The following is a 17,040-nucleotide window of genomic DNA, read 5'->3' as shown; positions in this document are numbered from 1 at the left end:
GCAATCATGCTTCTTGTTTAGGATTTATTGCAAGACTTTTGCCAATAAGGACACACACAAATCTCTTCTGCAATCATCCTGCAAAAGCAAGCTAAAAATATAGCAGTTTATGGACAAGCACATTTCATGTATTACAAGGCATCAATGTGCACTTAAAAATTCTGAGATATGTAAAAGAAAGTCCCCCTTTTGGCTAGGCTGATCAAAGGCTCTGTTTGGGCACCATAAATAAGTTGATTTTAAAAATCCAGTCCACCTAAAAAAGAAAAAAAAAAAAGCATTTGCCTTGTGTTTTAGTGGATGAAGGATTTGGGTTTTTTCCTTTTAGCAGGTTTACTTGGTAAACTTGGCACTTCAGAAACTTCATGTCTAAGTGAAACAATAGTTTCCCTTCCAAAGTGCCCACTTTAAAGCTACTAGATGCAATAACTGGTTTGGATTCCATTGAAACTTTGAAGTGGTGTGAATTGTCTGTACATATCTGCAATTTCAGAGTCAACTTTGGGTTTTGAAATGTATTTCATGTTGTTTAAGCAAGCTCGTGCACACAGAAACAGCAGGTAACATAAGACTGATCTTATGGCTTGTAAGGAATGGATTGCCATGAACAGTATCTAGGCAATCCCCATACCCTGCTCATGCTTATCTAACCATAATGAGTGTTCTTTACACAAACATCACTTTTTAATCATCAGCCTCTCTGAAAGAGTTGCCAGTCAACTGCTTTTGACAGGCAGAGATTCATGACTAGGGATATTTTAAAGCTTCTGAGCATTAAGGTTGTCCAAACTCCTCTGAAATGTTGGGAGACTCAGTCCTTGGTCTCTCCTGAACCCTTCCATTGGTTCCTTGGTACTCAGTGGAAAAAAAAAACAACAAAACAACTTAAACTGGGAAGATGGATTGGGATTCATTCACCAGCCTGGGGAATGCTAGCAGGGTGCTGTATCCCCATTGCAGCTGGCTGGGTGATCCTGTGGTTCAGATGTGATTGCTGAGACTCAGCAACAAGGATGCTAATTAAAAGCTCCAGATAAATGTTTCACCACCTCACAGCACAGGGTACTTACTCAGCCTGTTCTCATTTGGCTTTTCTTTTTATGATTCGTATCTTTCTTGTCTCCCCTTCCCTGCTTATTCTTTTCCCCAGGCAATAAGAGATGGTCCCAAATACCTATTTGATTCCTATAATTAAACCAGATGTATTTTCTATTCAGTCCTAAAAGGGATAAGCAATTTGTGGAATGGGATTTAGCATTTGAGAAGTGAGAAATTATAATTGAGGAAACAATATTAATTTATTACTAATAAATCATAAGTAAACTTTCTAATGAAATAAAACTCCATTTTTTTAATGTGTTCGGACTGGCAGACTATATCAAGTAACTTTTGTGCATTTTTTATGTCTAGAACTTCATATTCTGCAAAAAGAAGAAAATTTCCTGAAATTTATTCTCTGCTTAAAATTCAGTGCAATACATTTTTGTATGCAAACTGCATTTACTCTTTTTGTTGCTTTAATAAGATTACTCATGTATCACATGGCATCTGTTAATTCTGGATGTGCTTCTCATTGTAATCACCAGGATTTGAGTGCAAGAATTTGTACAACAGTTATAGAACTTGCTTGGTGGTATTTCAGCTAAAAAAATTCACTTTGCATCAGGGCTTGGTTTAGCCCAACTTAGTCACACAAAGGAACTTACATAAGGGACCACAGAAAAGCTGCCTCCAAGGCCAAAGCAAATGAGTTGCAAAATTTAAACAAATATTTGCTAAAAAATATTTGTGGTGGTCACTCAGGCCTACTTTGGAGTCCCTTACAAAAGCCTTTGCCACTGGAGACAACGTTGCAGGTTTACCTAAACCTCCCTTTGCAACAAATCTCAAATTTCCCTTTTGTTACCAATTCTGGGGTTGTGTTCCCTTCACAACTGCGACAAAACTTCTGCATTTCCTAACAACTGCAGAGTACAGCCCATCATTTTCCTTCTTTCTACATTAAATACCACATTGCAGGCACCAGCCACCATATAACTGAGCTAACACAGCTTTTACTTTTGACTTAACAAGTGGAAACACATATGCATGGACTTGGCTTTGGCTACATGTATGCCCAGCTAAATCTGTTCATGGAATCTGCAGGACCTGGACCAAACTTATTTTTAGATACCATAATCCTCAATAGAATAATTTCCTTTTCCTCTTGGTCTTCCATATGCTGTCTGTCTTCCTCATCTGCAGTGACATCCACCTGCATTACCCCCTGCAAGTTTTTTAAAACATTATATTCCCAGCAGCTTGCAATAACTATAAGTGTTGAAACATGCACACAACACAGACGTAATACTTGTGGCTGGGAGGTCAGGTCCAGAACTTGTCCTTTTTCTTTTGTTGCAAAAATTTTCATTCCCTCTCCATAAAAGCTTTCAAAATCAACAAGCACCAGGCCTCAAAAAAAAAAAAAAAAAAAAAAAAAAAGGGTTGGAGCTTTATGGATAGTTAAAAGAAAAGTTGGAATATAGCTTGAAGTAAATCTTGATAAAGTTGTGCCATTTAAATTATAGCTTATCCAGCATGACAATCAAACATTACTGTTACCATGTGATTGAGAATAGTAGAAAAAAAAAGAAAAAAAAAGACTGTAAAACTGAGTGGCACATTTCAAATTACTCACAAAACATTGGCTCTCTGAAAACAATACAAAATAATGGTAATTAATCCCAGTTCTTTAAAGTATTCCTAAAGTCTACTGAAATCTAACTCAACACTGCACTGTTTGTTGGTAGCAACAGCTGTGTCCTAAACAGTATTTAAAATGACAACAGAAAATAAAAAATTCTCCATCATGAGTCAGAAAGCTGTAATTCATTGATCTGCTGAATGGAATAACACCTTTGCCCTTATTATTTATAGAGCTTTTTTCAGGAGGATCTCAGGACTTTACTCCTCAGCTAAGCCTCACAAGTTCAACAGCCCATGAGTTATATAAACATTTTTTAAAAATTTGAACTATTTTCCCAGCAAAAGGATCACCCCAGGGGAGGACTATTTGAATGATTTCTTTTACCAAACTAATATTGCTCTACTTCTCCCATAGCTTCAGAGTGATCAAACCTCAAGTCCACCAGAGCAGTTCCTCACTCACAGGTGGTTCCAGGCACTTCAGAGGAGGGCAGAAAAAAAAAAAAGGCTGCAGGTTGTACCGCACCTAAAAATGCCCCGTCTGGCAAGGGTTTTCAGGGAAGAGAAGTTTGGATAAAAGCTTGGGAAAAGCTCTTTAGTCAAAGCTAATAAAGCAAATAAATACACGCACAAAGCCGGGATGCAACCGGCAGAAAACGATCGCTTCTTGGCAGGGATGCTGCAGCCCTGAGACGTGTTGCTGGTGCGTGGCTCTCATCCCCTATCTAGAGGGGATGCTCCCGCACCGAGGGGCTCTACGCAGCGAGTCGGGACAAGCCCCGAGCCTCCGGTCCCTCCGCGGGCAGCATCCTCCCTTGGGTACGGAGAGAAGGAACTCACGTCCGTTCCCGAAGAGAGGGGAAAAAAAAGCCATGCGAGCCCAATCTACTGGCGGGATCGGCGTCCATCTTCGCGGGTTCTGGGGGAAGGGGGCGAAGGGGAGATGCTGGGGAGAGCCCCGCGCATCCCAGCGGATTTCTAACGCGCACCGTGCGGGGCAGAGGCTGCTCCGCGGAGTCACCAGCATCTCCCGGGGCAGCCCCGGACACATCGGCTGGGAGGGAGAGAGGGAGACAGAGAGGAAGGGAGGCAGCATCCACCTCGGCCAAAGCCCCCCCGGATCCTCCGGAGCATCCGCAGCCTGGAGGGGGGCTGAGCCCCCCGGCTCCTCTGCCTGGCTCCGTCCGGAGACAAACACACTCAACAATGGGCATGTTTGCAGCAACATGATATCACCTAATAACGCCGAATAAGGCAATGACTGCACGTTTGAAGCGATACGACCCTGGCGGTCTCAGCACACGGCGCGGAAAGCTATTTGCAGATTTGCTAAGCCCTTTTGAATGAATGCATCTGCAGCTGACCTTTAACAATAGCCGCTGAAACAGCACAATCTGTGGGACCAGATTTGAGGGGAGGGGGGCGGGAAGGGGGAAGGAAGAGATGGGTGAATATTGTAATCTCGGCAATCTCATTCACTTCCTTTCCCAAACCTCCGTAACACAGAGGGGGGAAAGCGCTATTTTCCTTTTCACCGGGACTCTAACCAGCCCTTTCCGACGCCGGTTCGGCCACATGGCACCCAAAAAAGCCGCCACCAGCGAGACCGGCGTGCAGCCCCGCCAGTGCCCGCACCCCGCGGAGGGGCGACTGCGACAAGGATGCTCCAGCCCCCCTCCCTTTCCCACTCTCTCCCTCCCCTCCCAGAGCTCTCTCACCTTCCCTAGCTTTCAGCAAGACGGTGTTGGCAACGATGTTTTCCAGCTCCATTGACGAGCTCGGGCAGCGTAGGCTGGCAGCGGCACTGCAGCAGGGCGTCACTCCCGAGGTGCGGAGTCTCCGGGCGACCACCCGCCTCCTGCCCCTAGCCCGTTATCCCCCCGTGCATGATCCCTGCCTGCCGTCTCCTCCGGGCGGAGCCGGCGCTCCCCGCGCTATCAGCTCCCCTCCCCGCTACTCCATCCTCCGCCCCGCGGGCTCCCCGCTGGTTTGAGGGCTCGGGCGCTCCTGACTCCCTCCCCCGGGGGTGTGGCACCGCGGAGCAGCCCCGCAGCCCCGCGCAGGCGCCATCCCCGCAGCCGGCTCCGCGGTGCCGGGCACGCCGGGACGTGTAGTCCTAAAGCGGCCACACCGCACCTGGCGCCAGCCCCGCCGCTGCGCAGTTTCCCCGCGGAGGAGCAGCGACCGCTCTCCCAGGGGAAGATGCACACCGGAGCGACCCGGGCGGCAGGAGCCGGAGAGGGTGTTTCGGACCGAAGAGAAGCCGCGGAGAGATGCGCGGGACTATGCGCGCTCCCCTCAACCCCCCTATCCCCGACGGCAGCGGAGTGGTGCAGCCCTGGTGCCGGGCGCCATCCCGCGGCGGCGGACACGGCCCGGCCCGGAGATCCCCTGCCATACCGCGGGGTTTTGGGGGCTCCCCTGCCCTGCCCCGGGGTTTCGGAGCTGCCCTGCCCGCCCCCCGCCTCAGAGGTTGGGAGAGCCGACTTGAAGGAGCACCCCCAGGAACCGCCTGTCTTCTTCACGCCATTCGCGCCCCTCTCCCCGGGTTTCTCGGCTTTCTGGGAATCTTAAAAGACCCCGAGAGAACCCCATCTTCTCTGCCACACCGTTTTTTTGGGTTTTTTTATTCCCGATAAGTAGTTGCGTGAGACATCAGCCACCTGTGGGAAGTTTGTGAATTTTAAGCGTTATATTACCACATAAATTCTCTTCTGTCTATATGGGACAGATGCTCTCGTCAGCATGATTCTGATTTTCCTGGCAACAGAGTAGATCGATTCAGCACGTCAAACAAAGAGGAATAAAACCGACCCATTACTCTCACTAACACTTCCGCCATCCGTATTTACACTGATTAAATCCAGGTGAAGCAAATCAAATTAACATGCACCTTCTCACAAGTGCATGACATTACTTTCATTAGTTTTATTCTTTTTTTCTTTTTTTTTTTTTTTTTTTTTCTTTTTTTTTTTCCCTTTCTACAGCTGGGCAGAAATAACTTGCAATAGCAGGGCTTTTAGGCTGCCTAGAACATAGTTTCTGAACATGGGAAATAAATGAGAAATGCATTTAATGAATAATCTCTTGGGCATTAGGAGAAAATTGTCTGTAACAAATGCCTTTTGTACCTGATTAATTATCAAAGGTTAGAACTTGGAAAGTTACTGTGCCTAGCAGGTGGCACTGTGTGCAATCTTCCTCTCCTACCACTTAGAAACTATTCACCCTCTGAAAGCTGTGCCATGTTGTGGTTACTTTCTTTTTAATGCCAAGTTCTATATAGCAGCAGTGGGATCAGTAAGTACTGGAAGATTTTTCTGTGATTAAATAATTCCTACAGGGAAAAAGTGCTTCCTGGAAACCAGAGCCCTTAGCATAGAGATGAGGTTCCTAAGGAGTGTCTGCCCTGCTTGCCGTTTGGCCATTTCTGTGCAAGGGCTGATGCTTGCTTGTAAACAGAGCAAATGACACTCGGGTTTTAAGTGCACTTCACATCCCTGCCCAGCCTCCCACTAATGGTCATCACAAGGACAGCACCAGCACCACAACATGGCCGATTCTGGAAGACACAGTTGTACATTTTATTACATCCCAACCTTTTCAGTGCTACCAGCAGCCCCTCTCCCCAAAGGAAAAATCCCCACATGTGCCTCAGAAAGAGCACTCACTCAGCTTCTGCTGGCAGCACTGGGATAAGGGTGTGCTTGCCACATCTTAGGACCAAGGCTGTTCAGTGAGGAGGGATTTAATCGCATGGGAGACTCCACAGTGAGCACTGCCTGTGTTTGCAGTGCAACTTTTATCCAGGTGCCCAAACAAAGAGGGTGGATCTTGACAACCTTAATTTGAGCTTGGAAATCAGCACATGAACCTGAGGACTCTACTGCTCCTCTTTCATCCAATATCTACGTGTCCCTCTCTATACTCAAGGGGTAGGCACACAGAATCATCTGTAGTGTCACCCTGTGGGACTCCATGGTGTTGTTCTGTATGCTTTGTGAACATTTATTTAGTTCTTGAAAGGGTAACTTGATTTCTCAAAAGAGTTAGAACAGGTCTATGTGGTGTTCACAAATCCCAGGAAGCTACCTAGGGTTCACAAACACTCCAGCTCTGGAGCACTTCAAGTTCCTGGCAGCCAAGGGCACAATTACACAGTTCCTTCAGAAACAAGGGGCAGCAACTGAACAGAGTGTTGTGCTGCTGTCAGAGTGGTTATTCCAACTCAGATGGATGGCTTTGCATTGAATTGGACCAGGAGCAGTCACATGTGGCTGAGTGCAGGGAGTGGGAAGCTGAGCTCTGCCACCAGACTACTGAGATTCCACAATAACATTTGTCTTAGTTACACATCTACATGCAGAGCAGCCATTCTGGCTTCACCTTTATTGGTAAGAACAATGGAGTGGGTTCTCTTAACTGTTCTTACTGTATTTTAACAAAATAAGACTTGCTTCCAATAAATCTGAGTCAATCTAGTGTGCTGGGACGTGAAAAGAGGTTTGTTTGCTAGCACAACACCCTACTTTGAGAAACAAAATCAAGATAACTAGTCCTCACTGAATTTCTCTTTTCTGCTACAGTTTTTTTAAGCCTGAATGTACCACTGACACATGACAAGGATCTGCTTCACTGCAGGCCATAGATGGATGGCCCCTTTCATGGATCTGGCTCCCCATGGTCTGCCAGAGCAAGTGCCACTGGACAGACCTACTTGTGTTTAAGTCCATCAGTTGGTCTTTCAAACCCTACTGAAAGTTTTAGAGTCTTGCCTTATGACTTCTTCATAGCTGCCACCATCTTCATTTTTGTGTCACCTGGAACACTTGGTTAAAAAAAAAAAAACAACAACAAAATTAGAAAAAAACATATATCCATTTTCTCTACACACAACACAGTCCTTTCATTTCGAGGCGTGTCCACACCTCATTTAATGGATCAGTCAGGTTCTCTGTGAGTGAGGGAGAAAGAAATCGGAAACCTGTGAGTCAGTTTGCCTGCTTATCTTATTCTATTCACTGCTGTAAACTCTGCTGCTGAAATGTTCAAGCATGGACCCAAAACCAGGGTGGGAGAGAAGGAACACAGGTCTTTTTTGTTGGCCTAAAGATCCCAATTCAGTGCTTGCTGGGAGAAAAGGCAACATTTAGTCTGAATCATATGCAGAAGAAGTTGATTTTGGATGGTTAAAAAAAAAAAAAAAAAAAAGGCTACCAAAATACAGTTAAACCCTGCAAAATGTGCTTTCGAAGGTGCTTAAGGCTGCTCTGCTTTTAAATAAAACATTTTCACCCAAAGTAATTCAGGAAAAAAAACCAACAAACCCAAAAAAAACCCCTTTCTGAGTGCTGAACACCAGGGTAGAGCAGGGCTGGCAGCCATCTTTCCTTGATGGGAAAAGAGAGGTTTGCAAATGAGAGGCAGACACCGTACAAGGCTCAGCTGCATGGGTGTAATGAGAGCAGGAGCAGCCAGGGATGAGTCACAGCCAGGGTGGGCTCCCTCAGCTCCAGCCAGAAACACAGCTCCAACACACCCAGCTTTACCCTATCACCAGGAAAAAAAACCCAACTCCCCCCCCCCCCCCCAGAAAACCGCCTCGGTACAGCCTGCTTGAAATATCACTATAAGACACCCCCCCAGCAGTGAGCCAGCTGTCAAAAAGGCTTTTTCCCTGCACTTATCAATTGGAAACATACCCCAAGAGCAGCTATCTCCCAAATCCATGGTATTTCTAATCTATGCAAGGAATAAAGCCTGTGCGCTAGGAGCTCCGAGCTGAGTTGTGTCAGGAATTGCTTCTGCAACTTATTCCTGCAAACGGGCGAATTCTTTCGGCTCCAGATGGGATGCGGGATCAGCAGGTGGGAGCGGGCTGGCCTGCCGGGGAGCAGCACTTCCAGGCAGCTGCAACCTTTTCCAGAGCCCTTGGCTTAAGGACAGAGGCTGCCATCTACCAGCAGCCGGGGGTGATGCACAGTGTTGGCTAAACCATGCTCAGGGCTTTGGTTTAGATAAAAACGTTTATGCCTCTGTTGTTTCTTCCCGTTTCCAGACCTTGTTTTTCCTCAAGGTAGGAGACAAAGGATTTGGTGCAGGGTTTCAGCACATGGAGTAAAATAACCTGCTAGGAGAGGAGCAGATTTCATCTTTCAGAGAAGCATCCCATACTTTGCACAGCATCTGCCATTCAGCTTCCTACGGCATTGTATCTGACTTGGAATTTCATCAGTTAGAGACAAACACTAACTTTTCACCAATATTTTTTTTTATAATAAAGTTTTTTCAAGGAGCTCTTTAAAAACCTCTCATAGAACAATTATGGTAGCAACACACAAGTGTTATTTAATACTTTTTATCAACAGGGCTAAAGTTTTCCACATAAAGGCATATTTTGTTATTCCCAGAGAGGGAAAAAGAGGCAGAGAGTGAGAGCAGGCAGATAAATATCCTTACCAAAAATAAATTTTACATCTCCCACTATCTGTTCAAGGGACTTATCTACTGCTCTCAACCTTGTAGCAATACAAACCTTTCCCTAAAGCCTGCTGAAATCCATGGGGAGTTTTTCACCAACTTCAAAGGTCTCAATCTGAATCAGGCTTAAAAACTCTAATTCTTCCCATGTGAACACTTCTGAGCTCACTCTGTACCAGTATGGCCCAGCACTCCCTCAGTCCCAATATACTGGAGCCTGTCCCATCAGGAAAAGCCCTCTGAGAGACAGAAAAGCAGATAATCACCATGATTTGGAGAAGGTTGCACATATGGTACCACTTGGTAGATTTATTTTGAGCTTCAGATGGCAAGAAGAACTGGGTTTAGCATGTGCTCTAGCCTGTGCCAGAGCCAGAGCTGAGGGAAAGGGAACAACTCTTTTGTCAGGTGTGCTTTAGCAATGGTGAGGTCCATCTCCAAATTGTAGGGATGCCCAATAAAAAGAAAAATGGGAAATAAGCCCTCTGTTAAGTGGCAGAAGTTCAAGCTCTTGCCCAGAGTCTGAGAAGCTGAATTATGTTCCCTTCATAACAAAGCATGAGCAATATTTCCCCCCCTGCAAGCCAAGTATTTAAACAAAGGGTTTTAAACAAATAAAACTTTCCGGGGAGGGGGAAAGGACATTGTTTTAGAATACAGCAGCTTAGAAATTGTGAATAATCATCTGTGGGTGAGACAACCATCCTCAGGAAATCCTAGCAATAGCCCTTTTCTTGCTGCCACAATGCAGCTCCCACAGCTGAGGGAAGGGAACTGCAGTGGCCCAACCATCCCAGGGGACAGAGTTTGCTGCACATTTCTCCATTTGAGGGGTTGTGCCAGCCTGACAGGTGTGAATGTGTAGGTGTCATTCTGCACTGCTATTCAGGAAATTGACTATCCTCACAAATTCTCTCTAAATTGGATTCTCTCTAGCTCATAAGGTGGGCTCTGCCCTTTGCTAGAGGCTGTAGGGATTTACTAACATGACTATTAAATCAGAAATTACCAAACCTCAGAAGTGAAACAGGGGTTCAACTCAGTTTTGTTCCTTAGATGATGAAGAAACAGACAAGAATAAGCTAGAAAAAAAGCTGGAGTTTCAGCAAGTGTTTGATTTTCAGTACTCCAAGCTGTGCACACAAAGCAGGGCAGTCAGCTGGCAGCTCCTCGGTGATCTCTCCTGCTCCCACCATCAGATACTTAACAAAAAGAGGCTGAGAAAGGAAACCACTGCTCGACTGACTCCAGATAGCTCCTTTGGCTTGAGTTGTGAGAACTTGGGGACAGCAGACCCCCTGAAGCCACCAGCTTCAGGGACACAGGTTGGGATGGATCAGGTGTGCTCCCGTCCTCAAGCTGTACATCATTCTGCACCGGGAGGAGACAGGAGACCTGGGATGGGGTTTTTTATGACTCTCCCATCTCCTGCATAGCTATTATACACCCCAAGCCACTCTTCCTAGGGCCGGACCAGGGATGGTCCAAGCATTGAGCTGGACGATGCTCCACGGCTGAGCACAGCGGGAAATGAAGCCAAATGACTTTGTATCAGCTCACAGCCCGGAGGACCTAAGCCGTAATGACTTCAGGATGGTTAAACAGCTACAATCTGAACGCTTTTAACCATGGCAGGGACGGCTGAATCTGAAAAGCTTCTATGGGGAAGGTTTCCCAGCACAAGCTATTTGCTGTCTGTCGGCACATCCCTAACCCGGATCCCGCAGCCATCCCCATCATGAGCCCCACAAAGAGCCTCACGGCCCCGCTCCCGGGCACATCCCGCTGCCGGGCTCCGGGGGATGGAGAATGGAGGATGGAAGAGGAGGAGCCCCGGGGCTGCCCCGTCCTTCCCCGCCCCGCCGGGGCTGAGCTCCTCCCGCCCGCCCGCTCAACATGGCTGCCGCCCTGGGAAGGTTCCTGCGGAGCGCGGTGAGTGACTGACCCTGCCCGGCTCCCGGGGCCGCACCGGGTCCGGGGGCCGCTCTCACCCTCCCTTTCCCTCCCCGCAGGTGCCCGCTGTTGGGAGGAGGCTGACGGAGCGGCCCCTGCCCTGTGCCCGCCGACAGTTCAGCCTCGGTAAGTGCGGGAAGGGACGGACAGACTGACAGACGGACGGGAATCCCCCTGAGCCTGCGCCGGGGGAGGAGGGAGGGAGGTGGCGGTCCGGCCCGGCCTGGCCCGGCCCGGTCCCAGAGCTCGGCCCTTGCCGGCACATCCCGCAACTCCCGGTGTTTGTGTCCTCCCCCGCAGGCTCCGCTCGGTTTGCTCCAGCCGTCACCCAGCACGCTCCGTTTTTTAAGGGAACGGCTGTCGTCAACGGAGAGTTCAAAGAACTGAGCCTGGATGATTTCAAGGGGAAGTACTTGGTCCTCTTCTTCTACCCCCTGGACTTGTGAGTGCGGGTTGTGGGGGTTTTTTTTGTTTTTCCTTCCTCTCTCCTTCCTCTCTCCTTCCTCTCTCCTTCCTCTCTCCTTCCTCTCTCCTTCCTCTCTCCTTCCTCTCTCTCCTTCCCTCCTCTCCTCTCAGCCGGGGCCCTCTCCCTGCCTGAAGGTCACCACAAATGCTGCCGGTCACTGTGTCTGAAGAGCCTGATCAGGTTTTGGCTGATCTGGGCTTGTCTCCCGAGGCAGCTGTGGGTGTTCCTAGAGCTTGACTGATAAGACCCGGTGGCAAACGGGCCCTGTGTGCTGAAGCAATGGACCCGGGGGGGCTGGAGAGCATCTTTTAGTTGTCAGGACTACAGGAGGTAGACACAGCCTTGCAAGTGTGGTTCTTCTTCCTGGCAGATCCCAGGGCACTGCCTTGCATCTCAGGTTTTCATGGTAGGTCCAACAGAACTGCAGCTGCACAGCTCCAAAGCAAAAGGTGAACAGGCAGGGCTGAGCCTGTCCAGAATATTGGATTCATCAGGAGCATCCTGGGCAGTTCTGCAGAAGTTTAGTGTAATTGTGCCCATGGGGGTGAATGCAACCTGCAGTCCTTTCTGTTACAGTTTCCAAAAACCTCTAGAGAGTGTCTAGCACAGACAGCTTCTCTGTCTACAAAAAACCTGTCTAGAACTGAGAGCTGAAAACTAGTGTGCCACCCAAGTTAGTTTCAGTTCAGACTGAAACTAACCTTGAGCAGGAAACATGGTTAACATTATCAGGCTAAAGAAAACGTGCTGCTGCATTAGTGCATAGAAACAGACTTTAAGAGTCTCTTCTAAAAAAAACTCCTCTGCAAAGATTGCTGATCCTTACAGCATGCTCTCTCTTCCCACCCAGCACCTTTGTCTGCCCCACAGAAATTGTGGCTTTCAGCAACAAAGCAAATGAATTCCATGATGCAAACTGTGAAGTTGTGGCCGTTTCTGTGGATTCTCATTTTTGTCACCTGGCCTGGATAAACACACCACGAAAGGTATGAACTGGGTGTCTGTTTGGGGTTTTTCTCTGGTTTTATTTTGAGAAATGAGCTCCTGAGAAGAAGAATTGAATAAACAATTGTGCAAACACTGATTTCCATAGATTGCTGAAGTGATAAGTCAAGTGTTTAACTTCTACATTTCATGACATAATTCTGACCCCAATCTTTGTTTTCTTGGTCTTTTCCTTAATTGTTTTTTTTCTATCTATGTTTTGCTGTCAGGAGTCTTGTTGGTTATATCCCATCCTTACATGTTTATCTGGAGGGATAAAATCTCAGTGTACATGTGTCCTAACCTGCTTGTTACAGCTGCTGTGTGCACCCTCACAGAAAATGAGCAGCAGCTCTTTAGTCAGGATTGGTAACCAGTTCCTAACAGTGGTGGCTGCAGAGAAGAAGCAGCAGAACAAGGAGGGTATTGGAGCCCTTGTGTTATTAACTCTCATTTGTTGAAATGCTTCCAATTCTGCAGTACAAAGAGACGAGGTCCTTGGCTTGCTTCAGGGAAAGCAAGCCATAAAGACAGACTTTTACCAGAGAGGGGCTTTTTCAGGGGTGTACAAAAACGCCCACTTTGATCACACAAATCACCCCACAGGTTTGGTTGGCTGTAGAGAAACTGAAGAGGCAGAGGAAGGTGCAGGAGCTCCTGTGCCATCAGTCACAACCCATGTGGCTGTGTGTAGTTTGCAGTTGTGGCCACAGGCTGGGGTGCCTCCGGGTGCCTCCAGGGAGGGAGGAGAGTTTTCTAGATGTAATGTGGCTTGGCTGAGCTTATTGAGAGCGTTTCATTTTCTGCATGCTTTGTACAAACCTCTAAAACGTGAATTCAATTTACAAAAGCTGTGCAGCACACACCAGTCAGGCACTGCTCAGTGTAGCAAAACACCCTGCAAAGAGTGGAAAGAATTCTGTGGTGGTGCAGATGGGAAACTGACACCCAGAGAAGAAAAGACTTTGGTTTCTCTGACATCTGAGTTCAAAGCTCTGCATAGGAGAGCTCTGTTGCAGACAAGCATTTGCAGGATCAGGGGCTGAGTGACTGAGGTTACACAACAATTCACTGATGAGGACAGGAATAGAAAAGCTAACAAACTCCAGGCTTGTTTCAAGGATAGAGAGCTTATCTCTCTGCAGCTCCAGTATGTTGCAAAACTAAACGAAGTCCTGGTTGACTCCAAAGAATATTGAAGTTGATTTGGGGGAGGAAAAAAAAGTACATGCACTACATAGAGAAAGTATGAGAATGCTGATATACCCAGTGGGGCTGTTAGATGCCATGTGTTTTGTCTGATCCTATTACACAGGTCTGGTTTTCCTTTCTTCCTGCCTGCCTTCTCTCCTTCCTTTCTTTCTTCCTTCCCTCCTCACCATGTCCATCTTCTTTAATGTTGAACACTAAAATTTTTTGTTTTCAAAGCTCCTGAACAGGGTACAAGGGATTTCTTTCTGAAATTTTATGACTGTTGTCATAGGTAGCCTTTTGCCACCAAAATAAGGAGCTCTAAAATGCTCAGTGCAAAAGAAGTGCCCCTGTTCCAAAGAAACCAAATGTTCCTGACTATGGAAAAAACAAACCAAAACCAACCCAACCCAACAATAAAACCCCTACACATCCCCTCAGTGGTTCCTTCCATGAAGCCAATAGCATGAGTGTGTTTTGTTGTCAGTTTGCCTTCAAGAGCATTGAAGAAGGATAATCCTTAAAAAATGGAACCTTGCTCTTTCTTCTAGAGTGGTGGTTTGGGCAAAATGAATATTCCAGTTCTGTCAGACCTCACAAAACAGATCTCCCGTGACTATGGTGTGCTGCTAGAAGGACCTGGCATAGCACTCAGGTAATGGGTAATTGTCAGTAGCTCTGTAATAACACAACTCGGTCTAAGCCATGGGCCATCCTGTCTCCCCCTGCAGGGAAAAATGCACTGGGAGGTGTCACTTTTTCTGCAGAATTTCTGCTGGAGTCCTACCCCAGGAGAAGGGGACATGAGCATTATTTATTATGGGCAGTAACCCTCTCCCCCAGGAGAAGGGGACATGAGCATTATTTATTATGGGCAGTAAGCTGTAAGTTTCTCCAAGCCTCTCTAAACACATGCAGGGGAAAGGCAGCTCTTGTTCTGAGTGAGTGGGGGAAATCCCTTCCACTAAAAAAAAAACAACAGTAGGATAGAAAACCTTTTCATATTTTTTGCAGTTGAGGTCTGTCCCTTTTATTGTTTTTTTTTTTTTTTCTTCCTTCTGAAGGGAGAAGAGACTGTCTTACCTTTTGTGTGAGATGTTTCTAAAGTAGTAATCCCCGAGGCCACTACAGTCAATCCCATAATTACCTAGAATTAAAAAATTGACATTTCTCTCTCCACCATGGGAATAATTAATGAAAGCAAATAGTGGTCCTTGAGATCCATTTAATTGGGAATCTTCTGGATACCTTTAGTTCTTGATCTCTTTGGATCAGGAACTGGCATTTATTTGTTGACAAGTTAATGAGTATAGTAAGACTGGGACTTTGTTTTTCACAAATGTTTATGTGCAAGGATTTAATAGGATTTAATTTAGTAGCTTAATGCATGAAGAACTCTTCACTCAGGACCTTTTGGATTTTCATATAAAAAGAACAGGGGAAGGCTGCCAGCTACCAGCTTTGATATATAGGTAGAAATAAAAGTTCTATCTTAGTTACACATCTGTCTCAATTTAAGAGTCTTTATGCATATTTTGTGATTTCCCAATACCATCCCAGGTGACTTTGGCATTTGATCACTTCAGTAGCAAACTCCCCAAACCCAAACTCAGCATTTTCGCTCCTCCTAACTCTGAAAAGGGCACCTAAAAATTACTGCCTTGCTGATACCACTCACCCCCTTTCTGCTGTTTGGTTTTGGGGTGGGATTTGCATTCCCCAAATCCTTGTTCAATTCCAGGGGTCTCTTCATCATTGACCCCAATGGGATCATCAAGCACCTGAGTGTCAACGACCTCCCCGTGGGTCGCAGCGTGGAAGAGACCCTGCGCCTGGTGAAAGCATTCCAGTTTGTGGAAACACATGGAGAGGTTTGCCCAGCAAACTGGACTCCAGACTCCCCTACAGTAAGTGTCTGCTAAATATCACTTTTCTAAATATAGCCAGGGGCATGTCTGAAGGGCTGAGAACCAGTTTCACACGAGGTGCTGGACTTCAGGCTGTGCCTCTTGCTGAAATCGGGACTTTTTTCAGTTCTGTCCTAGTTGGATGATGCTAAATGTGTGGGTTCTGTGAAGAGGGTCACTGATTTTCTTGTAGAAGACACAAATTGTATTTAAAACTCTAAATTTGACTTGCATTCTCCACCAGCTGTCTTCAGTTTTTTTCCTTATTTAATGCCCTGCTTGCTATTGAGCAGGAAAAATGTGTTATATACCTAAAATTTGCAAGTAGGAGCTTGTACATCATTTAGGCTTTGAACCAGGTACAAAACCCAGCAATAACCTATTGTTTTTATGAAGTATGCATGGATTTTCTTTGATAAAGTCTCAAACCTGTAAATGTTTTATCTTAGTTGTAGCATATAACTAAACTTCCTTTTCTTGACAGATCAAACCAAGCCCAGAAGGTTCTAAAGAATATTTTGAGAAAGTGCACACATGAACACTCAAATATGTGGACAAAACTCGTAGTTGCCACGCACATGAAGACATTAGGAAAGCAGCTGTGATTATGAAAAGAATAATAATAATAATAAAGGTTATTTTATGATGCTTTAAAAAGAAAATAAATGTTGAAATATTTACTGAGGTCCTTGTCCTGTTTTAAAAAGAAGTGTAAAATCTAAGGCTTTCCCCCCCCTCTTTTGCAAATTCTGTTTCATGAGTTTTCTTCCTGAACATGACAAGTACATAAAATACAGTTGTATTCTAGGTTTTTCCTCTTAAATAGTTTTTGACCAGAAAGTCTCCAGCATTTCATTTTCTTTTCTTTCATGAAAAATTCTGTAAAGAGTTTGAAAACAATGGGTACAATGCAGAAAATAGACTTTCAATACATGTTTGCTTTCCATTAATTTTGCAGAGGAAAAGATGAATGTAAGAAGTAAAAAATTAAGGAAGAAAGATCCTTTTTTTTTTTCCTGTGTAAATGCACTATAACTTGAAATGAATGTAAGCATGTGCCATCTTAATCCTGCATATGGTTAAAGATGCAGTGCAGCTAATCAGGAGCATTAATAAGCATGAAGAAATTCCATTCCATGTGGGAGAGGGTAAAAACCTGAACCCCAGTAGTGTACTTACTGGAGCTTAATGCCAATCTTCAGTCATTTAAATCATTGCTCTTTGCCTTGAATCTGTCAAAAAAACTTCAAAAGGTGAAATGTACTGGTTGAAAACAACGTGGCATTTCTCTAGAGCTGTAATAAATCTTGCTCTTGACCAGCAGCAGGTGTGTTGTTTCACTTTTCTATCCCTTTATCCCCAAAGATTCCTGTT

General features: G+C 45.8%; 2 protein-coding genes across 5 annotated transcripts in view; one reads left to right on the top strand and one right to left on the bottom strand.

The window, feature by feature from the left end:
- Window positions 1-4,686, bottom strand: part of GRK5 (G protein-coupled receptor kinase 5) — a 167,033-nt gene extending 162,347 nt beyond the window's left edge. For all 4 annotated transcript variants that reach the window (XR_011726875.1, XR_011726877.1, XR_011726876.1 and 1 more), the window contains exon 1: window positions 4,404-4,686. Coding sequence is in view for 1 of the 4 variants with exons in the window: in XM_071749532.1 (XP_071605633.1) it covers window positions 4,404-4,455 (52 nt within the window). In the remaining 3 variants the exon portion in view is untranslated. The remainder of the gene's footprint in view (window positions 1-4,403) is intronic.
- A 6,289-nt stretch (window positions 4,687-10,975) lies between these two features.
- PRDX3 (peroxiredoxin 3) lies at window positions 10,976-16,989 on the top strand. Its single transcript, XM_071749545.1, has 7 exons — window positions 10,976-11,097; window positions 11,178-11,244; window positions 11,419-11,560; window positions 12,435-12,570; window positions 14,311-14,414; window positions 15,501-15,666; window positions 16,151-16,989. Exons 1-7 carry the CDS (start codon window positions 11,062-11,064, stop codon window positions 16,202-16,204), a joined length of 705 nt encoding a protein of 234 aa, XP_071605646.1. The 5' UTR covers window positions 10,976-11,061; the 3' UTR covers window positions 16,205-16,989.
- Window positions 16,990-17,040: the final 51 nt, after the last annotated feature.

This window comes from Heliangelus exortis, chromosome 7, assembly GCF_036169615.1.
Source record: "Heliangelus exortis chromosome 7, bHelExo1.hap1, whole genome shotgun sequence".
NCBI lineage: Eukaryota > Metazoa > Chordata > Aves > Apodiformes > Trochilidae > Heliangelus > Heliangelus exortis.
The sequence above is the reverse complement of the archived record's forward strand: the minus strand, read 5'-3'. Positions and strand labels throughout refer to the sequence as shown.

Bases quoted from the DNA above. Each gene is read 5' to 3' on its own strand.
- PRDX3 (XM_071749545.1), top strand. From the start codon at position 11,062: ATGGCTGCCGCCCTGGGAAGGTTCCTGCGGAGCGCG. The intron at 11,245-11,418 runs GTAAGTGCGGGA...CCTCCCCCGCAG, and splicing joins CCGCCGACAGTTCAGCCTCG to GCTCCGCTCGGTTTGCTCCA. The intron at 14,415-15,500 runs GTAATGGGTAAT...GTTCAATTCCAG, and splicing joins GGACCTGGCATAGCACTCAG to GGGTCTCTTCATCATTGACC.